Source organism: Callorhinchus milii, unplaced genomic scaffold (assembly GCF_018977255.1).
Source record: "Callorhinchus milii isolate IMCB2004 unplaced genomic scaffold, IMCB_Cmil_1.0 Scaffold2, whole genome shotgun sequence".
NCBI lineage: Eukaryota > Metazoa > Chordata > Chondrichthyes > Chimaeriformes > Callorhinchidae > Callorhinchus > Callorhinchus milii.
This window is the reverse complement of record NW_024704743.1, coordinates 38,177,022-38,201,073: the sequence shown is the minus strand read 5'-3', so window position 1 is coordinate 38,201,073 and position 24,052 is coordinate 38,177,022. Positions and strand designations below refer to the sequence as shown.

General features: G+C 40.4%; 1 protein-coding gene across 2 annotated transcripts in view; it reads right to left on the bottom strand.

Annotated features, from left to right (window-relative positions):
• The window catches only part of LOC103183938 (triple functional domain protein), a 193,295-nt gene extending 170,265 nt beyond the window's left edge, over positions 1–23,030 (bottom strand). The window contains exons 1-5 of one of the 2 annotated variants that reach the window (XM_042331946.1): positions 22,961–23,030; positions 21,982–22,096; positions 10,416–10,608; positions 5,499–6,011; positions 4,059–4,181 (exon numbers count right to left, since the gene is read on the bottom strand). In XM_042331946.1, the coding sequence (XP_042187880.1) occupies positions 4,059–4,181; positions 5,499–6,011; positions 10,416–10,608; positions 21,982–22,096; positions 22,961–23,015 (999 nt within the window). In that variant the 5' untranslated portion in view covers positions 23,016–23,030. The remainder of the gene's footprint in view (positions 1–4,058; positions 4,182–5,498; positions 6,012–10,415; positions 10,609–21,981; positions 22,097–22,960) is intronic. The other variant, XM_042331945.1, reaches the window with a different exon arrangement.
• Positions 23,031–24,052: the final 1,022 nt, after the last annotated feature.

Genomic DNA, 24,052 nt, shown 5'->3' with positions numbered 1-24,052 from the left:
AGGCATTGTTCAGTTCAAACTAATAGCCCTCAGGGAATGCATGTATGCATGTCCCTTCCCTCCCCACCCTGACCATTTCCCCCCTGTTCGGGTCCTGACCCAACTGTCCAGCGCCATGGGACGTCCTTCCAACGTGAAAGGCGCTCTATAAATGAAATCTTGTTGTTGTTGTTGTAGTGGACGCCTTGGAGTGAAATACAAATTTACAAAAATTACAGGACTAAATTAATAGATGATTAAAGATTGTCATCAATCAAGACAGGATGAACCCCAATATCAGATTACAGGTTATACAGCTGCAATATGTCTTAGATTGCAGAATCTTTACAATGCATGGAACAATAAATTAAAAGCAACACCATCTTTGCAAAAGTCCAAGCATTCCTGGACAGTTAAAACTATCTGAGTTTGGATGCGGGGCTGTTAAAATGTTCACGGAGGGGGATTACTGTGCAGTATTTATGATTTTGACTGAAGACCACTTTACTCTTCTGTGATATCTTGCAGGTTTAATCTGAAAACAGTCTTCCCATTGATCGTAAAGAAATTCAATACACAGTATAGATTAGAATAGAAAACAGATGCTTATTGATTAAGAGGACATGCACAATGATGGGATTATCCTGACACTGTATGAAGTCCTAGGATACTGCTGTGGCATATTCATTCCAGCTGCAGTTTAGCCCCATTACAACCCCCCTGGCACACATTCAAATGGGGTTTATTCTCCATCAGATACGGTCATTGGTTTAAGAAGTTTTCTCATAGGAACACAGAAATGTGCAGGACTGGCAAAAACTATTTCTTCTTCACAGTTAAATTCAAAACTGCTCCTTCATAAAATATGTAGATAATTTCAATCAGCAAATACAATGACAGCAACAATTAACCTGAGTGGGTATTGCATTCGAGATGATTAAATAAATCCATATTTTATCATGTTAATTAAATCAGTTATGTTTTTAAATTGTATATGTAAATTGTAAAATGTAAATGTAACATATTGTCCTGCCTCACGATTGCAGCCAGACATAAAATAATATAAATGAGGGAATCAATTGATTGCGGAGGCCACCACCTCCCTTCACATCAGCTGCAGTGACAAGACCACTTGTTACGCACACTGGCTGAAAAATAGGCCAGAGAACGACTGTATGGAACTGGCATCATTGCTTAAACCAGGGTGGTCCAACCTTTTGGCTGCTGAGGGTCGGAAGCCCTCTTTGAGAAATGTCTGCGGACCGCACCAGCAATATTTTTGTGTTTCCCTTCCAGAACCATAACATTTACTGGTTATGGAGGGAGCAGGTGGGCCAGAAGAAATGGGGGTGGGCTCAGATAAAATTGGCCCTTGGGACGCCAGTGGGACCACCCTGGCTTAAACCATCCATCTCAAAATGCAGCCCTGTTACTCTTTGAACTTTTTAGAAATATGGAACATTAAATATACCAAAACCGCACACTTGGGCTCAGAACAGTGAATAGAAATATAAACTGTCAATCGTAAGCTAGCAAGTCAAAGCCGTATTATTTAGGATGAATGCGAGCAAGCAGGGCAAAGATAAACATCCAAATTGGCCAGTTGCCTACCACAATGGGAAGTTAGCTCACCTTGTATGTAAAGACCCACCATTCCCAGAGATGTGGAACTTGGAGTAGCATAAGATACGTAGAAGCCATGAGAAGGGGCATCGTGTTCCCAACCAACCTAACCACAACCCACTGAAAGCCGCTGTCCAACTTTAAAAAAAAGTCTCTTTTTTTGAATTGCATATAATTATTTGGCACATTCTTGGCATTAGATTCACGACGTCGGTGACTCCACCGCTGCCAAAACAAACAGTTGAGGATCGCTGCTACTTCAAAAATAGAACGTGTTATAAAAAGGGCATTTTTTCAAGCTATTCCCTTTTAGGATCACACCCATAGCAAGGCTGACCAAGGCAATGGGCAAGTGAGTGGGAAGCCTGTTATCCTGGTGGCGGCCATTCTTTCTGGTCGACCAACAAAATAATTTTTTTTGATTGAATATTTCTTGATTTGTGCCATAAATCAAAAAAAAAACTGGAAACACACTTCCATTCAAACACGGGCTTACCTGGACTGGTGTGTATGTTCGGGGAAGTGGGCTTCTCAGCCCGTGGGCGATAGTTTTTTCGTCTGTGTGCTAACCTAGCTCCCCCCCTTCCCCCATAGCCCAGGAATCTGAAGCTATTTGTAGAATTACTACAACTCCCAACTGAAATCAGCTGCCTTAAACCCGGAATAATAATCCTTGCACTTGATACAAAGCCTTACCATGTCGTTGAGATGTGTCAAAGCACTTCACAGGTTACACTGTAAAGTGAATTGACTGTATTTTGTAGGCGAAACGCAGCCAATTGAAACTGAGGTCTGTCTGATCTGTATGCCTCAGTATACAACTTGGTGCTGTGAACCATTAGCAGTTCAAGCATATTTCACAATAGAAAATATAAAACTTACATAATTGGCCATTGCAATGCCCAAATATGTCTTACAAATTACACTCACAACAATTTACAGCAGTGTGGTCTAACCCTTTTGCTTCCGCGGGACAGATTCCCAATTTGAGAAAGGTCTGCGGCCGCATAAGCAATATTTTATGTTTCCCTTCCAGAAATGTAACACGTTTACACAGCACTTTTTTAATGTTGGAAGGATATCTCAAAGTGCTCGGCAGGGCACCTGAGCTTGAGGTGGGAGCCAAGAGAGATGGGATGGGGGGGGAAAAGATGACGAAGAGTGTGGTCAAAGAGTTAGGTCTTGACGTGCTTTGAAAGGGGAGGGAGCGAGCAAGTCGGAGGGACTGCAGGAATGGAACTCCAGAGAGCGGGGGCAAACTGGCGATGGTGGGGCAGATGGGGTGGGGGGACATGAAGCAAGCTGGTTTTTCTTGTAAAGGGAATGGGCGGGTCGGGAGGTCACAGAGGTAAGGGTGGGAGGGAGATGGAAGGACGTAGAAAAGTTTTTCACTCTCACTCACAAACACTCTCTCTATCCCCTCTCTCTCTGCTGTCTCCCTCCCTCACATTCTTTCTCTCTCAATCTCACCCTCTCTCTTCTCTCACTCACACGCACACACTCTCTCAACCAATCCTCCCCTCTCACACTCTCTCTTCCTCATCTCATACTCTCCCTCTCTGCTCCCTCCCTCTTTCTCTTCCCTCTGCCTTTCTCATTCAATTATTCTCTCCCCCTCCCCAATCCCTTTCTCTCCCAATCAGCCACTCAATTCACTATCTGCAGGGGCAGGATCCAGCAATTGCAAAGGAGGCGGTTAGTAAGAGACACGTTGCCTTCCTGGCAGACTGCAGTAATGGCCTGTATTATTTTCACTCTCCCCGCTGTGTCCTCCCAACCGCTGGCGCCTGCCGCTGCCATGGGAGAATGTTCACCAGGGAGATAGGGAGCGGAAGTTGGAAATGGTCTCGGGCCGGATAAAATCATCTGCCCTCGGGCCACCAGTTGGACCACGTTGATTTACAGTATGTCCTGTGAAGTGCTATGAGACGACCCCCCAACATGAAACAAATTATGGGAGTCCTGTAGCTCAATGGTTAGAGCATTTGCCTCGCAAGCAAGAGACCTCGGTTCGATTCCGGCAGGGCGAAACTTTGGGAAAGTTTCCTGACTCCACACGCCTGATAATAATCCCTCAAGAAAAAAAACAATAAAATTGATCACTTCAATCCACGACTGTTTGTGGGACACTGCTGATGGTAATTGACTACCATATTTCGCCCACAAATATACAGTCATTTCACTTTACAGTATATTCTGTGAATCACTTTGAGACGTCTAGAAGATGTGAAAAGCGCTATATCAAATGCAAGGGTTATTATATCAAATGCAAGGATTATTCTTATAATCTCCAGTACATTTAGCGTGTATTCATCAATGAAAGGCACAACCTTTCAGCAATCACTGCTTTCTTAAATAATCTCCGCTTTCACTTCTCCAAACATATATACACACACACGGAGAGTGAGTGATAGATATTGCAGTAGCTTTTCTGCTTCTCATTTACAAGCCCTTACCATGCAGTTCATGGCAAAGTGATTGTGCTGTGTCTGAAGTTCCATCGCATGCTGATGAGTGGCTCCAATCTCTGTGTAGCTGTTCAGAAAGAGGCCTTTGTTGTGAGTGATCCAGTCAAACATCTGGAAGAGAAGGAGGATTTACTATACGGTCATTGAATTGCATTTTTGAAGCAACTTATCAGCAAATTACTTGGTGAAGTTATCACCCACCAGTGACAGGAAACAAAACACATTGTGCAAAATAGACCTAACTAATATACACAAAGTATATTTCCTGTCATTTCCACCCTTTCTCTGTGCGTAGATTATTTGGACAGCAGTGAGCAGATGTATCAGGAACCAAGGGCACTCTTTTGTGACATAGGTTTAGCAACAGTTTAGAACCAAAAGAATCTTACTTACTTCTGTACTTACTTACAGAAGAATCACTTCAAGCTTCAAAGGACATTGACAACATGTTTTATAAACAACAAACTAGATTTCTAAATCAAGGAGAGTAAAATGATGGAACCTGTGGCACATTGTCAACACATCACCAGGTTTGGTGAATTAGGTTAGGAATTAACTTGAAAATTGTTTCAACAGATGCATCAACTTATAAGGCAAAAATATGAATTAGTTGTGTGGGCCACAAGAAGAAGCTTGGAGCTACGATTCTTTTTTGTAAATGTTCTATTTTAATGGGTTTCCACTTTGGAACGACTTCCCTTGTCCAAAATACCTGCAAACACTGTTGCTCAAATGACAAGCATCAGGAGTGGAATGGTATTCCAGATCCTGACAAATAGTACTGCAGTATTACAACAAAATGATACACTAACTAAGCTTTGTGCCACTTGATACTAAAATTTTCACATTTCCTTCCATCTCCTGTCACCAGATTTCTCCTGCCTTTGGTGCAATGAGCCAGCCCAATTAACAGAACATATTAGCCACTGCTTTGCCGTGGTGTTCCCTTAAGGTAACCCAAATACAGTAGATAGAGCACTTGTGGAGAGAATATCAGTTCACCTCTGCAAGAGGTGTACTAGCCGACGATATTGCACTGCACATCATTTCATTAAAGAAGCACAATTGCAGCCATAAAGCAATGGGAGATGAAGAGCTGAAATATCTGATGGGAAATAGAAGAAGCCAATTAATGGATTTTAGTTTTAAAAAAGCAAAACTCTAATTTCAGGTTGTAAGCTGAGATACCATTCATTAAAGACAGATTTTTCCTCTCGAGTCCAGAGCTTTCACAATCACTATGAACACATTTATCAAATTAAAAAAGGCTGAATTGGTTATCAATCCAACTTAATTTTGTTTGAAAAGTTAGCTAGACTAGAAACATGATACTGTATTTTCAGAAGCTCACACAAAAAAGGGGTTGGGGAAGAGGCTCCATAAATCCTGCTCGTTTATTAAAGTAAAGTACATCTCGTTTACTCTTACCTTTTCTGCATCTTGTTCAAAGAGTCTGAGCTGAAAACACTGATCTAGCTTCAGCTTGCGTACATGCCACATCTGATGCAGATGCTGTCTCGTCGAGTGCAGTTTGTCCAACATACTGGACACTTTTGGTACAAGACCCTGAAAGTCTGCATTCCCCGATATGGAGTTCTTATGAGGAAAACTTTCACTGCTTTGGATCCTCTGCAGTAGTTTTTGCCCTTCCAGGTCAAGTTCCTCAATGGGAGCCTTGATAACCTTCTTCTTAAGCAACGTGTGCTCTTCAATCATCTTTCGAGCTCCATCCAGATCCTGAGGGAAGTCTTTTTTGGCCAGCATCTCCTGCAGCTCTTCCAGTCTGGATAACATGTGTGATGCATTACTTATAAAGTCTTCAAACGCAACACGGATTTCAATCCACTCCTCGTGGTTGTACTCCAGGCAGCCGTCAAATTCGGGAGTGAGCTGGGATGGGTCCACCACTTTGGTAAGACCTTCAACAGACACCATGTTCGTCTAGAATCAGGTGGAAACAAACAACACGTTAGGTGTCTGGTATGGAGAATAATATCGGCACAGACCTGATGAGCCATATAGTCTGTTTCTGAGTATCAATAATCTATGAATATTATCACATTAATGAAAATGAACATATCAATTAAAAATAGTCAAAAGCAGTCAATAATTATCACTGGCATAGATGGGGGTATAGCCCTTTCTGCCTCCAGTCACATTCTGCCAGTGAGAATTGTTGAAAGTTTTTAAACCATATTTTTTGTTAACATGATAACCATCACCGGTGGGATCACACGCTGCAATTTTAATCCCTATGAGTGCAAAACACAGTCTCCAAAAATATAGTACAATGACATAATATGGTTTCATCGTTGTCAGAAGTTTGCAATATAATTAACCGGCAAAGCAATTATTGAAGCTTCCTGATTTCTTGGGAGAACTGAAGGCGGCACTGTTTTTTTTTGAAAAACTAAAGAGAAAGTGGCTTCCCCAATTTAAAACATTGCTCCCTGTGGCATGTGGCTTTCCTGTATGAAGCTCATGATTTATTTAATTGGAAACATCAGGCAAAAATAGAACACACAGGAATTTTTTTGGTAAAAAATGGTTCAACGTGATCTTTAGTCTTTTTTTTTAAAATCTTGTCCATATGTGCCCAATAGAAGATGTTTTACTATATTACATCAGGGTGGTCCATCCTTTTGGATGCTGAGGGCCGGGTGCCCTGTTTGGGAAATGTCCAGAGGCAGCATCAGCAATATTTTTGTGTTTCCCTTCCAGAAACATAACATAACCACATTTATGCAACGCCTTTTGCACGTCAGAAGGATGCCTCAGAGCACTTGACAATGTCGGCTGGGCACCTGAGCTGGGGGTGGGAGCTGAGGGAGATGGGGCAGGGAGGGGAAAAGATGACCGAAAGCGTGGTCAAAGAATTAGCTTGTGACTTGAAAGAAAGGAGGGAGTGGCGAGTTAGAGGGACTCCGGGAATATGCTCCAAAGAGTGGGGGCAAAATGAAGATGGTGGAGCAGATGAGGGGGTGGGGTGGAGGGGACATGAAGCAAGCTGGTGTTTGCTGGGCAAAGGGAACGGCCGGGTCGGGAGATCGCAGGGGTAGGGTTGGGAGGGGGAAAGAAAGCTGTAGGAGTTTCTCACTGTGGAAAGAGGGAGCATGCTATGAGGAAACTGTACGGCACGTCACTCTGTCCCCCACCCCGGCGGCCGAGGGAGGCTTCGATCACCTGTCCTGACAGTGAATCACAAAACTCTGCCCTCACTTCCCTCTCTCACTTTCTCCCCCTCATGCTCTCTTTCTCTCAATCACTCTTGTTACCTCTCTATCAATCATGCTCTCTCCCTCAGTCACGCTCCCACCCCCACCTTTATCTGTTAGACTCTCCACACACACTCTTTCTCTCACTCACATACACGTCCTCTCTATCTCCCCTCTCACACACTTTTTCCCCCTCGCCTCTGGGAATGGCTCCTCTGCCGGCCACAAGTGGGTGCTCACTATCTGGCAGCGGCAAGAGCCGGCTGTTGAGAGGATGAGGTGGTAAGGAGACCCGCTCGCCTTCCCCTCAGCTCGGGAGGGACTTCCTGACAGACTGCAGCACCAGGCAGCATTATTTCCACTCCCCGCAGCTCAATGTACTGAGATACTCAATTACCCACCGCATCCTCCCAACCGCCAACTCCTGCCGCTGCCATGAGAGGATGGTTCACCAGGGAGGGAGGGAGGGAGGAAGGGAGGGAGGGAGGAGGCGAGGAGGGAAGGAGCAGCACAAAGTTGGAAATGATCTTGAGCCGAATGAAATCATGCCCCAGGCCAGATGCAGACTGTGGTCCCCCGGTTGGATCACCCTGTATCGCATAAATATGCTCGATACTTTTCATATGCGAAAACTTTATTTCAAAATTGCTTATAATAATAAATAATAATTCTTGCATTTGATATATTTGCTTGCACAGGTATGACGCATTTGACATTGGAGTTATTTAACACTGCAATAGGGACTATTGTTTTTGGTTGAGGGTGGGAATTGAGAGAGATAAGCCGTGACGTGTCTGGCAATGGAATGTATTAATCATGTCAACCCTCTGTGGCAGTCTTGGTATATAATTTAGGTTGACACTCTATGTAGTCCTAGGCATGTGCTGTATTGTGCATTGTTGGAGGTGTGGTCCTTCGGATGAGACATTAAACTGAAATCCCATTTGGAAGTTAAGGTGGATATTAAAGAACCTACGATACGATTCAAAAAGAAAAGGAAGTTTTTACCAGTGTCCTGGTCAACAATCCCACAAATAAAATTAGTCATTCACTTCATGGCTGTTTGTGGGACATTGCTGTTTGCAGTTTGTGGCTGACACTTTCACCCACAAAAACACACCGTCCTTCCACTTTGCAGTAATATCATGTGAAGAGCTTTGGAATGTCCTCCTGACATGAAATGTCAGGTTAAGATTATTATTATTAGTCCCGTTCCTTAGCTAGGCTGGTACATAGTCCTCCAAGATATGCTGACCACTGACCAATCGGCCTGGCTCATTGGCAGGTCTTGGAAATGCAAACCAGTCACTGCGGCTAGGGATTCTTCCCACTCAACTCCCGTTAGTTCTACAAACAAAAGCCTTAATGTGTAAGGTGGTCCTTTCCGTACAAATAGTGAGAAGTTTGCCAGAGAGTGCTCTCAATGGCAAGCTTTGCAGCTTCAGCTGATTAAATTTTAGCAGCATCCCTTCATGCACTATGAGGTCCCCAACTCTTGGATCTCAAAACCCTGTGCCTAATATTCTCCAGAATTAGATAGGTAGGTTGCAACTTTCCAGGGAGAGAGTGTGTATTCTATTTCACTCGCAGGGAAATTTCCACATGGAAGTGACAAATCTATGTGGAATGCTCAATCTGATTTGTATAATCTTAAGCACGGTGATTGGCTTCCACAAGCTCCACATGGCCGAACAAAAACTCCATCACAATCACATTTCTTGGGCATAAATTCAAAATGATTGATCCTAGATGAGTTAGTTCTCCTTTACTGTTTAGGAGGTGTGATGTCAGGGAGTTATCTCATATTGGCCACATTCTGCTGATGTACAACAGCCTGAATGTTTGCAGTGTTTTATTTATATACCTTTTTAGCTTAATAGCAACTAAAGTACATCTTTAAAATTTCAGCAGCCGGACCACACATGAGGGATATGACATCATCTAGTAACCAGTTACTCACTGCTGGTTCCAATGAATAACTTGGAAATTAGCCTTGCAAAAGAAGTTAAAGATAAAAATGCCTTTTTAAAACTGGCTCATTCGCCAGACATGAATGGGTTGGCAACTTGACTCATTCCAGACATGAAAGGCACTATACGAATGTAAATTGTTGTGGCATTACACACTGTTCATAAAACTGAATCCTTGCTGACTAACCACCACAGATCAGTATTTAATGAGGACATCAATCATCCAATGGGCCTCAAGAACATGAGGTAACATTTCTTAACCAAAGTTAAATATTATAAAAGATAACAAAAAAAATCCAAAAAAGTGTCTGGTTTATGCAGTGAATTAAGGAATATCAGCTCTCTTAGGCATTCTTTCATAACTGAGAGACAAAATTCAGGCTGTTTTCTGCTCATGTTACATCCACACTGAATGCAAAGGATGGTCAATTCAGTCCTCATAATAACAACAATAATCATAATAACAACAATAATAATCCTTGCATTTTAAAAAATGCAAATTTAGTTAGTGGTTTTATATGAGTGGGGTCCCTCAGGTTTATTAATGAACTATTAGCGACTGGGCATCGCATTACACTAGTGTACACAATGAGCTGACGATAGCAATGGCATACTGAAATACAAGCAAAAACATGTCCCTAAGTGACTGGGCCTGGGCCATGGGCTTTTCTCTACGTGTTATATAAGCAAAACAAAAAGGGTAAGCTTCATTATACACAAGAGTTCAAATTAAATAATTGTGGTCCTTCAGCATTTTGGCTTAGTTCCACATTTGTTCCCAACCCTCACTCTGTGCCTCTTTCCCCCTCCATCCCCCACTAACGCTGAAATAATAATATTAATAATCCTTGCATTTGATACATCAAGAAAAAATCTGTTCTCTGCCTATTGGTCTTTGTGGGTTAAACAATCAAACTTTTATAATGGATCTTTTAGCCCCACTTTGTGCAGCTAAACCACATGTTGAAACTTGACCAATTTTTTTTTTACACAACTGTGCACTCACGTGAAACCTAAAATAAACCATCAAAATAGCATGTACAGGAAAGAAGTTTCAAATGAAATGGCTTGGCAAAGAAAAACATATGTTGGGAGTCATTAAGATTATGAATGGTTTGGTTATTAGTTCAATAATATCTAAATCTTATATCTGAAAGTACCTCAAACTCAAACTTGGAGCTGCCAAAGTTAGTTCTCTGCTTCTGCCAGAAGTTGTCTGGCTTGATGATCAGTGCAACATGAATACATCGAGGAAAGGATTCCTGCAGAATCTTCAGCAGTGGCTTAATGGAGTCCCATTTGGATCCACGCATGTCAACTATTACAGTGAATCCTCGCTTGCACACCTCCTCACTGTGAAAACAAAACACAAATCACAATATAAGTATTATAATGGAAAATATACAGGAAAAATCAGATGAGGGCAGAGCAGTGGAACAGCATGAAATCAAGATGTTCCTATGAGATATAAAAGAACATAGGATCTACCTTTATTGCCCCATATTTCATGTATAAAAATGGCATTTACACAATTGTGGTCTAAAGAAATGTGTGCTGTTATACAGGATTACAACAAACTTTGACTTTGCATGCATGTAAACAACACACAACGTTTGGTTTGTTCATGCAAAGCACATTTATGCGTGTTGCACCCACAACTGCTTTTCACTTCTGGAGTCTGAGTTCGAATCCGGCACGAATCTAGCCCAAGCACATATGATGATATCTCTTTAGCATGTTGTGTAAACTGAGGTAGTCTTAACCTAGTTCCCCGATGGTAGGATTGGGTGCGCAGCACAAAATAAGCGTTAAAATGCTAACTTTGCTAAGGATCACTTTCTAAATTTCCCCAAAACTTGAATCAGTTTGGGGTTCTTCTCAGATTAAGGTGAGCGATGTTGTCAGGAAATAGCAGACACTATTTCGTTACATTTGGTTGGTGAACTCTTGAATCAAGCAGATCCTAAAAATGAATTACTACTCTTTACTTTCCCTTCTTCCTCCCCATCATTACCACAACACGAGCATCTTAGTCAGAACGTTGTGGATTCTTCAGGCCTCACATTAGACTTGAGATATAGACGTCTATGATGGGACAGCACTCGGAAGTACTGCACTGGCAGAGTACTGACATTCAAATAAAATATTAAACAAGGTTTTGCCTGCCTATTCAGATGGAACCTCGGCTTCACGTCTCATGTGAAGTACGGAACTTCCAACGATGCAGAAAATCCCAGCACTACGTTGGAGTGTGAGTTAGCACAGTCTAATGCGGGGCTTCAACCAACAACTGTTTGACTTAGTGGTAAGCGTGCTACCAACTGAGCTAGGCTAACACAGATTGGGCCTTGCTGTGTGCAAAATGGGTGCCATATTTGCCACCAAATCTGTCACTACAGTTAGCTGTAATTGCCATGAGGCACTTTGAAACTTTCAACATGTCAAGGCAAATGCATGTTCGTTCTTTTCACTAGATGTTCTGAATCTACAGCTCCAAGTATAATTGGGTGGAAGAGAAGAGAGAGCTCAGATTTATCCTAAATTTCCTAACAAAGCCCATCTCATGTTGTTACTAATTGGAAAATGTGACATTATAAATCAGCAGCAGGTTCACAACCTTCGTTTTCCTCCGTTTGTCACAGTTCTGCCGAGCCGCACCTGCTTGTGGTACCAGCTGCCTTTTCTCAGTGCCATCCATTGTCATTTCATTCTTATTTTAAAAACGCATCTATGAATGTGCATCATTATTTTTTAAAAATCTGTAATGTTTCCCAGTAGTATAGCAGTCGACACTTCACTGAAAGTGCTAGCACCAGATTTGTTTGCAGCAATGAGTTCCAACATAAACAGACAAAACACACTGCCTCGATTGCAGGACTATTTGAGGAGCTTCCAGCAGCTGACTTCGAGCTACCAGAGACTTGTATCATTAGTTCTGCGTTGGGAGCCTGAACCCAGAATGTCCAAATACTATCAAACACTTCAGCACAGTAGCTAAAGGCCCAGTCTATTGCATGAAACTTTCTTGAAAACTGTCACATCACACATAAAGATCTGGAATGAGCATCAATAACCACAAACACAACATTTGGATTGGAAAGAGAAGGGGCAAAAGTGACATGGAGATAACAAGAAATTAAAAAAGTTCATTCCGCACAGAAACTGTCTGAAGTATCCTCATTGACGACGTACTTCACAAGCAAGGCAATTGAGTTGTTATATATTCACCGTAAGTCCCTGAATCCGATGTGAACAACTAAAGTTTGTAATGTTCTTTATTAAGTCAACAAATAAATCAGTGGCTAAATGCTGATAAAAAGGGAACCACTGATGAGCGAGCCTCTGAATAGATATTTATCCAAGAATGACACTTGATGTTTATTGAATAGAAACATCTGGCAATCAGTTTGTGGTAACATTATCAGGCTTTCAAACCACCACCCAACTACACTAAAACGCATCTACTTTGAAATGAGAGTTCATATTTAATATTGCACTGCTTAACATCTGCAGCTGGTTTCTCTAACACAAATCGTGGCTTGACAAATTTGTTGATACACCAGCAATGGTCAGTGAATCATTTCAGATGTGAAATTTGTTGCAGACTTCTACTTGTTGCTAAGCATTCCTTCAGAGCCCTGGAAAAAAGCACTATTTTTCAATTTTCAGTGAATCACAGGACGAAACTAGAATCGTTAGCAATTGAACTATAAGTATTTCAGAACATATTTAATGTTAAATGATTTCAGTTTCAAACTCAAACAGAATTCACAATGCTCCAAATCTGTCTCCCAAATTCTAAGACATTACTTTGTTCCAAATTAGACAGATAAGGAAGAGCAAACAAAGGTTTCCATCCACAGTGGCCTCCAACTGGAGAGAAAGCTGTTGACAGCAGATTATCCCCAGCTCCTAAATTATAATAGCAATACACTTACACATATAATACTTTTTATTAACTCAATGCTGTGATCAAGCAGTGGGAGCTTGAGAGATTTGTACCAAATACATAAGTCCTTTCTCTCACATATGAAGCAGTGTGAAGTCATCCTTCAAATTTTACAGAGCAACTAACAATTTTACTGAACTATAGTACTTGCACCTTGGCCCAAACCAGCAGCTCATGTGGTGTTTAAGAGACACAGCTTTACTGCAAACTCAGTTATTTGACTTTTGGCAATACTGACTGCACCTTCCATTGTGAAGAAAATCCAGATCTCAGGGTAAATTTTCAGTGGTTGCAATTTCATACTAATGTTTAAATTAACAGACATCTAAAAATGTACAAAACAAGATTGTTTTATATACAAGTTCCAAAAAAAAGTTTGTGGATTTTAAATGTGTGATCCTATATTGTGTTGTAAACATTTTTGATTTCTTTGTTAAACAGAGTTCATTCATTTTCAACCAATGTAAACATTCTAGCCCAAAGATTTACAGTGCACTGAACTCAAACTTAAACCAAATTAAAGATTGATAGGGATCTAAACAGTGGGCCAGATACTCATAGTTCTGCTGTGACTTTTCAATTACCCGACTGATCTGCTCTTAATCGACATCTTGTGGCTCTCAGGTCACTTCTAGTTCTGTTCTCCTTTTCAAATCGGCCCCAAAGAAAAGCATACCGACTCCTACTGAATACTGTATATTGGAATACCAGACATCCTGTTTTAAAGGGTTAATTGGTTTGTTACAAGTTTGTTCACATCACTTGCCTCTCAAACTCGTGCCCTATCAAGCACATCTTTAAAGTCTAATCTTTGGTAAAATTATTGTTGTTTGCTAAGTAATATCAAGATTGCATTTTGGTAAGAAGAATGAGGAGAGGCAGTATAAGCTGATGGTACAATCTTAAAGGGGGCAAATGCACAGAGAGACCTGGGGGTCCACATAAGCAAATCTCTGAAGGTGGCAGGACAGGTAAATAAAGCTGTTAAAAAAGCATACGGGTACTAGGTTTTATAAATAGGGGCATAGAATTCAAAAGTCAGGAGGTTATGTTGAATATTTATAAAATGCTGGTTAGGCCTCAGTTGGAGTACTGCATTCAGTTCTGGGCACCGCACTTTAGGAAAGATGTTAGGGCATTGGAGAGGGTGCAAAGGAGGTTTACCAGGATGGTACCAGGAATGAAGGACCTTAGTTATGAGGAGAAGTTAGCGAAACTAGGATTATTCTCCCTAGAGCAGAGAAGATTAAGAGGGGATTTAATAGAGGTTTTCAAGATCATGAGAGGATTTGATAGGTTGAACCGGGAAAAATAGTTTCCACTGGCATGTGGGTCAGTAACCCGAGGACACCGATTTAAGTTAGTTGTTAAAAGAAACAGAGGGGAGGTTTTTACCCAGCGAGTTGTTCGGATCTGGAATGCATTACCTGAAAGGGTAGTGGAAGCCGATTTAATAACAACTTTTAAGAGAGAAGTAGATGGGTATTTGGGGAGGACCACATTGCAGGGCTATGGAGAGAAAGTGGGCCAGTGGGATTGAGTTGGATTGCTCTTTTCGGAGCTAGCGCAGACACGATGGGTTGACTGGCCTCTTTCTGTGCCGTTTCCCGACGTGAAAGGCGCTCTATAAATGCAATCTTGTTGTTGTTGATGATATAAGTGCTGAAGGATGGAAAACTCTCTCACCTCTCGAAACTGAATACTTTATCAGCATCAAGCACACAGATCTAGCACACCAAAATGCAGAGTAATGCTCCATCTACTTTACTCCAGGAATACTTCTTAACTCCAACCCTGGAAAGACACTCTACATCGAGGAAATAAATACTGATGAAACATTACATAAATTATACAGGTTTGACAATTTAGAAGGAAGTTAGCTTAGGGTGGAGTGGGAGGAACCTCATTAAAGGATATGGAACAATAAAGCTATAGATAAGGTACTGTTAATCCAAAACCAAGGCAAAAGGGCCAAAGGACATAAAGAAAAGCAGTGAACAAATATCAGTAAAACACATTTCCTCAAGGAATAATAAATGTCTAGAAGAATTTACAAGCCGGAAAATAGATGTGAATTATTCATAACACAATTTGATGCTATGATGGGAAGCTAACTTAATAGACAAATGAGATTCAGTGGGCATATTATCTATACCGTTCCTGATTTTTATGTTGTTAAGACATGCTGCTTCTAATTCCATGCTAACTATCCCTATGAGCCTCTGTCCTTTTAAGAATAGAATTTATATTATTCCACATAATACTCTCAAGCATTTCCCTTCTGTATTAGACTGGCTAGTCTACATTTCCCAGATTTGACATCTCATACTTTTTTCAACATTGTTGATTTCTTGTCTATTTCTTGTTTATAGGACTTGTCTATTTCACTTCTATTTTTCTTGATGAACCAATGATACACTCCAACTGACCCAAGTGCCTTATAGACATTTAATTATCATAGCTTCACAGCACAAGCTCTACTGAAACTTAACTGTGGTTCTGCCAATAGCTCAGTTGATAAATTAATCACCTCGGCTGGAACTTTCCTTGTTTGAATTCTGATTTGCATGGAATTAGCTGACCTCAGAGATGGAAATAGTTCCACAGTTAACTTTATCGTCACTGTTGTCTTTTAGATTTCTAGCTTCATTTAACTATGTATGATACAGGAGGAACACTTTTAATATTATGCTTAATATCTTCAGTTCTTCTGATCTCTGCTTTTTTCAGGTAGTATTTGTGATATCCCTTTTAACCTGTTTGAGAACATTTCTAAACTTCCAGAGTTTTCCTTACAGATTTTGTCTTTCTTATTTAGTTCCATTTTATGTGACCTATTTATCCATTCTGGAGAATGCTTACTTAGCTCACACTTACATTCTCAGATATGTTCTCTCTTCCACTCTCCATGTTTTAATGTTTTCCAAAATGTACATCTTTCAGCAACATTGTCCAGTCAGTTATTTTGGTTATTCACCGTTTCCTTCTGAAGTTTGCCTTTTTTAAAAATTATATCATTTTACCTGAACTAATCATGAGTAAAGTGGAACGAATCATAGGAAATATGATCAACAACAAGAATCACACTGCAGACAATGGTCTGCGATGTGACTGGCAACAATTCAATGTTCAATGCTCCAGCTTCTGTTCATTCAGTAAATTGCATAAGGTATGACTTAATTGTACAGCATGGAAAGAGGCCATTCGGCCCAACTAGTCTGTGTTAATACAAGACACAAGCCCCCAACCACAGAACCATAGAATATTTATAGCACAGAAGAAGGCCATTCACTCGTCGTGTCTGTGGCTGGCAATCCTTTCAGTCCCATTTACCTGCCTTTCTCCCAAACCTCTGTAGTTCACTCAATACTCTTGCTGTACCCCTCTATTCCCTTCTCATGCATGCATCAAGCTTTCCTTTAATCACATTGATGCTATTTGCTTCAACCACAGCTTCCAGGAGTGAGTTTCACAATCTCATCACCCTCTGCATGAAGACATTCCATCTAAACTCTTTATCAGATCTAACCCTACCTATTTTATATTTCTGTTCTCCAGCTACAGACCCACCAATCGTGGAAACAGTGTATTAACATCCATCTTATCAAATCATTTCATAATCTTGAATACCTCTATCAGGACCCCTTTTAACTGTCTCAACTCCAGAAAGACGTGCTATAATCTCCGCAGTCTTTGATAGCTGTATCCCTGGTACCAATGATTTTTCCTCTCGCCCCTGCCCGGTCACCTGCAGGGTACCTCAAGGCTCCGTCCTCGGATCCTTCTTTTACTCATCTACATCCTCCCTCTCGGCTATGTCATCCGCAGACATGAGATCAACTTCCACAGACATGAGATCAACTTCAAATCTACTTCTCCAGTTCCAACTGCGACTCCCAGTCCGCTGATGTCCTATCAGCTTGTTTGATGGACATCAAGGCCTGGACGAGCGCAAATTTCCTGTAGCTGACTTTCGTCAACGTCTTCTCTCCTGTGGGTCTGATCTCCTCAACCGCTCCAGGCTCTCCCTCAGACCCACTGAAACCTTGCGCAACTTAGGCATCACTAACCCGCGTGAAGTGCAAGTTGGTTTTGTTGTGATACCATCCTTATAAATCTAAGCTTTTTATAAGGATGGTACCACAACAACACTCTAATGCCAATATCTTTCTTGTCGTGTGGCAACAACAACAAAATTACATTTGTACAGCACCTTTCACATTGGGGAGACATCCCAAGCTGCTGGACAATCAATGTTTCAAATCCAGAAGTGGCAACCAGAAGGGTACACAATTCTCCAAATGTGGTCTAATCAAAGTTTAATATAAATTTAACATTATGTGGAACGATAGATGCATAGAAATTTACAGCACAGAAGACGGCCATTCGGCCCATCTTATCTGTGCCGGCTCTCTTGAAGAGTAATCTTTTTAGTTCTTTTCAATCCCTCGCCCTCTTGATGGATTCCATGTTTGCTCCCCAATATTTCCTTTTACCTTTTTCTACAATGTTTGACTCCTTTGTCACAGTCCTCTCTTTAATTTCTACCTCATCTTGTTTGGGAACATTGGAACCATTTAGGCCATTAGGTCCATCAAACCTATACCAGTACTTTCCAAGATCTTGGCTGATCCACAACTCAATTCCATATCCCTGCCCTCTCTCCATATCCCTAATACCCCTGTCTATCAAGCATTTATCTATTTGGCTTTTAAATTCTTCATCTGACTCTGCCTGGACTATCCTCTGGAGGAGGAAATTCCACACTCCCACCACCTGCTGCGTGAAAAAATGCTTCCTTATTTTACTTCTAAAACATTTCGCCTCACGTTTAAGGCTATTGCCTCTCATCCTCAATTCTCTTGCCAGAGGAAACAGTTGCACACTATTCAGACTATCAAATCCCTTCATATTTTTGTACACCTCAATCAGATTTCAACTTCAACCTCCTGAATTCAAAAGAACACAAGCTAAGTTATTCCATGCTTTCATCATAATGTAGGTCCTCTATTCCCGGAATCATTCTAATAAATCAAAGCTGCACACTCTCCAAGGCCAATATATCCTTCCTACGGTTTGGTGCACAAAACTCCACACGAAACTCCAAATGGGGTCTGACCAGCTTTCATACAATTCTAACCTTGGCGAAACCTTGGGCAAGTTTCCTTACTCCACACACCTAATAACAATCCCTCCAAAAACCCAAAAACAATAAATTAGTCATTTTCAATCTACGACTGATTGTGGGACATTGCTGTGCGCAATTGGCTGCCGCGTTCGCCCACAAACATACAGTCAATTCACTTTACAGTGTGTTCTGTGAAGCGCTTTGGGACGTCCTCCCGACGTGAAAAGCGCTATATCAAATGCAAGGATTATTATTATTATTAACATCACTTCCAGACTCTTAGATAAGAGCCCGCTTGTGCTAAGTCCAATGTCACATAAGCTTTTTTTTCTGATAATTTTCTGCACCTGTGCCCTACTTTTTGAACACCCAGATCCCTTTGCTCATCAAGCGCTTCTCCATGTAGAATGTAGTCCGACTCAACATTTTTCGGTCCAAAATAAATCACCTCACACTTTGTCACATTAAAAACTGCATTTGCCAATGTTCTGCCCATTCTCTTAATCTGTCTGTATCCCTCTGTAATTTTCCACTGTCACCCTCACAATTTACCACAATCTAAACTTAGTATCGTCTGCAAACTTGAAATTTTTGAGTGGTTAATTAATCTGGTGGATGAACACCATTCAAAATTCTGAATATATTAAATAAAGTTTCATGTGTGAAAACATTAAAAGTTAAGGCTCATATAATTAATGTCAAAACTAGCAAACATGATTAAAAAACACCATAGCAATGGAAACAGATGGAGTTGTTGAATGGAAGAAGCTGTCTGTAGAGGCACTGGCTTAGAGATTTGCAACAACTTGTTCTGTACCCCCTGCTGTTCATAAATTATTTGGAAAATGCACTTTATAATATTAAGAAATATTATGTAAAATGTGTTGCTGATTTCAAAGTATGCAGTCATTTTTGTATTTAAATAAATCTGGGCAATTTAAGCAGATAGTTGAAGGAGTAGGTGCTGGATTCAAGCTTTTGTTTATACAGTTGATTTGCTTTCATTATTTTAATTAACAATGGACAAAATCAACATTTATTTTACTGTTATTTTTTGCAGCTGTTTTGATTTTTAGTGACCATTGCACAGGCAGTGTCTCCAATATCACTTCCTGTGCACCCAATATAGATTTGTACCCAAATTCTGCAAGTCTATTTATATAATAATAATCCTTGCATTTGATATAATGCTTTTCACGTCTTCTAGACATCTCAAAGCGCTTCACAGAATAGACTGTAAGGTGAATTGACTGTATACTTGTGGTTATATGAAATGGACATATTGATATGGATATACACATGCTAGTTGACTTGGAGTATGAGTCAGCTGTTCAAAATTAACAAGCCTCAAGCAAGATCAGAAATGTAATAAACATTAACCTTTTCTGCGTGGTGGATATGTGGAACAAATTCCCACCAAAAGCACTTGAAGTGATGTTAATTAACTCCTTGAAAAAAGACCTCCAAGACTGGAAATGGAATTCAATGTTGCAGGAATGATCTGATACTTTATAGGACACAAATGCTGTGGTATTGGTTTTGGGTTTAAGATTAAGATTTCTGTGTAGTCACTACTTGAAATACCAATATTGAAAGTAGCATCTTAGTAGTAGTCCCTACAATGCATAAAAAAACCTTCCATTGATTTTGCAGAAATAAAGCAAATGCAAATAGAAATCTCAGCATTATGCTATAAAGTCATCCAGTGGAGGCTTATAGAAAACAACGCAAGTTTTATTTATAACTGACCAACTAGGGTTTTGTGATCTATTGAGCAGGCTTCCATATTTCTATATATTCATAGGAAAGCAGGAGAAACAATTCTGTGGCATTTTGTTTTGGTCAGCCAGGTATCTGACACATGCTGAAACCCATCACCACGGATAAGTTTCCTTACTCCATACGCCTGATAATAATCCTTCAAAAAGAAACAATAATAAATTGGGCATTTCAATCCACAACTGTTTGTGGGAAACTGCTGTGCGCAATTGGCTGCCCCATTTCGCCCACAAATATAGTCAATTCACTTTACAGTATATTCTGTGAAGCGCTTTGAGACATCTAGAAGATGTGAAAAGCGCTATATCAAATGAAAGGATTATTATTATTATTATAAGAGTATCCAAACCAAACTGAGAATTCCATGCATCCCACCTATGGAAATTCCAGAGATATTTATTGGAATGAAATGCGCTCTCCCTCACTGAAGAATGGCATGAAGAGTTCAATAAATGTTACAGTTAAAGAAAAAAATAGCTCTCCACCTTAATTGAAAACCTTAAATTCCAATATTCTTGTTCGGAAAAAACATGCTAGTGATTTTTTCTTTCTTTCAAGATTATAGAAAAATCCTTTCGTGAACATAACTCTTAGTCTCCTTGAAATATAATTAGCAGTTTTTGACATTAGTCCGGTAGATAAATTAATATTCCTTTATGAATTGACCAATTTTCAGCAAGACCTTTTTCTTCCCATTGGGGACAAAAATTAAGGCAAGGATTGAATACAGTAATTCTTTCTCATTACATTTATCAGGAACACTGTGATAAGTATTCTGTCAGATGTTATGCCCTCACCAACACATATTTGATTGTTTTAAAGTCAATCAAATGTAGGACACCAAAAAGGATTCAGGGTATATTCCAACTACATTATAAACTAAGAATTCTGTTCAGATGACTAAGCATGCATTGGAAACAGCCTGTCTTTATCATCGTCCACTATCATTTATCTGTTGTTTTTCAATAGAGACAATGTCCCTTTCTGTAAAGCTATGCTAATCAAATCATTTCTGCACTGTCTCCTTAATGCGATAGTTCATTCAAACACTATCGCATCAAAGCTCACATTGCACTGCAGCCAGAACTATAACGTGTTTCTGGCATTGGGTCTGATAGTCTTTGTGAAGCAGATCTGGGAGAAATCTGAGATCAAATTTTGTGAGGGGAAGTAGAGATGTTGATCAGAGTCTGGAGACATAGAAAAAGATGGGCTCAAACCTCTGCTTCTCTCCCTCACCCACTCAATAACTCACAATAACGCCAGCCACTTACATCATTCAGTGGCTCACAATGTTAACTCGTAAATCATACATTTTCAGCTTTAAAACCACGCTGGGAAAAACAGCCTCAGGTTTTTATTTCAAGTAGAAAAATATAAAATGTATTTAAGATAAAAGTCCAATATTTTTCAAATCAAAAATGGTGTTGAAGTGTACAATGGAATGTCATTTATTAATTTGTAGTTTGAAATATAATATATCCTTGCATTGGGTATAGTGCCTTTCCCTTCTGGAGGACATCCCAAAGCAAGGATTTTACTGTGAAGTAGAATGATTGTGTATTCATGTGTGAACACGACAATTTTGATAAAGATGAAAAAATTTCCATCGTTGATTGCTGAAATTTTCCAAAGTTGCAGTCAACATCCAAAAACACATCAAGCCATAGTTTTGTATTCTATACTTCCTATTGCAACAAATTTAAAAATAAGTTCCATAGACGACTCACATTGAAAGGCATTGAAGTAGAGCTGTGAAGGAAACATTAAATGTAAACTTCCAATACGATTATTTATAAAACAGACTGGTATAAAGCTCCAATACAGCCTGCATTTGCTGAGCAATTAAATAGAAAGTAATTGGTCCTACCTGGGAATATTGGCTAAATAAGAGATAAGTCGTCTAAGATCCTCTTGTCTTATTCTGTCATGGTTGCTGCGTGCTGGAAATGTCAAAATGGGACCTCCATGCTTATCTCTCCCACCTGCAAACAAAATAAAATATTCAAACAAATAAAGACCGGAGAGCAAACATTTCAAAGAGGGATCAAGTGCCACAACTGATAAGAGAAAAAGCCTGATACATGTTAGCAAACAGAAATAAACAAACAAATAGATAAATACAGGAAGGAAGGAAGGAAGGAAGGAAGGAAGGAAGGAAGGAAGGAAGGAAGGAAGGAAGGAAGGAAGGAAGGAAGGAAGGAAGGAAGGAAGGAAGGAAGGAAGGAAGGAAGGAAGGAAGGAAGGAAGGAAGGAAGGAAGGAAGGACGGACGGACGGACGGACGAACATAAATAGTTAGCAAATAAGCAAATGGAGAGGTCAGGAATTTTTTTTCATTCATAGAATAGTTAGGATACAGAATGCCCTGGCAGTGGGGTTGAGGCAGAATCCATTTTAGCTTTCAAAAGGGAACTGGATAAAAACCTAAAAAGGCATCAACTACTTTTTAAAACTGTTTTGGGACACTGCTGTGCACAATTGGCGACCGCGATTTCGCCCACAAAATACGCATACACTGCATTGTACACTTTACAATATATTCTGTGAATCGCTTTGAGACGTCTGAACGACGCGATAAGACAATATATCAAATACAAGGATTATTATTGACTAAGGGAAAAGGGGATTGAAAATTTTGCTCTGAAAGCACAGACACTACTGGTTAAAAGGTCTTCTTCCATGCTGGGCATTCCCGTTGTTCTATGTGCTTTTCACATATCTTAATACACAGCCCGATTATCATGTCCCATTTCATTGTCCTTGATATCCTTTGTACCATCTCAGATTTGTCATTGGTTAGTTTGAAGGAAATAATATTTCTTTAATTATAGAGAACTCACACCCTACCTGAGAGAAACGCAACCTTTTCCTTCAAGATTGGTAAAACCTCCATCGCCTTCATCTCATCATTTTTGCGAAAACCTGCAAACAAATGGAACAAAATAAGCAAAGAGCCAATCATTATATGTCCAAAAAGGCTAGAATCTTTTTTAGGTCTGCCACATGTGGAAATCCATCACCATGAGTATCCCACATAGAGACAGCGTTCCACATATGTATGCCACCTACAAGGGGAAACTTATTTGCGTCTGCACTCTTTCCCTGGAGGGATGCACCTTGCATACCTAATTCCAGAGAATATTATGTGTAGGTTGACAGGAGCCAAGGCTTCGGTTACTGCTGGAGTTTAACCAACTAAAAATGTATCCTTTGCATCGTCTGACAAACTTCCTCTGCTTGTTCAGCCAGGATTACCCATACCAGTTAAATGTTTGGGATGCAATGCTAACGGGAGCCAAGTGGAAAAAATGCCTGCTCCAAGTTCTAGCGATGAGCCAGGCTGGCTGGTTGGGCATCAGCGGTTCCCTGGAGCACTGTGGACCCACTTGTTTTATGAACAGCACTACCGAGACTGCTACAGAGGGTTTACCTGATTCCCAACATTTCATGGCCAAGAACATCACCTTGGCGCCACCTCCACACCCCCCGCACACATAAAAGCACACTACACACACACACATACGACAGTCACGAGTTGGTAGATCTATCTGCCAGAATTATCTGCATTCTGCATTTAAATACTGCACCATTACTTGGTGCTAACTGCAGTAGTTTGTTTTTAAAATTAGAATTCTTCTCTAACTGTGGACTGTGGAGTCCTGTAGCTCAGTGGTTAGAGCACTCGCTTTGCAAGTGAGAGACCCGAGTTCAATTCTAGGCAGAGGGCGAAACGTTGGGCAAGTTTGCTTACTCCACACGCCTAATAATAATAATCCCTCCAAAACCAAAAACAATAGCAAATTGGTCATTTTCAATCTATGACTGTTTGTGGGACATTGCTGTGCGCAATTGGCTGCCGCGTTCGCCTACAAATATACAGTCAATTCACTTTACAGTGTGTTCTGTGAAGCGCTTTGGGACGTCCTCCCGACGTGAAAA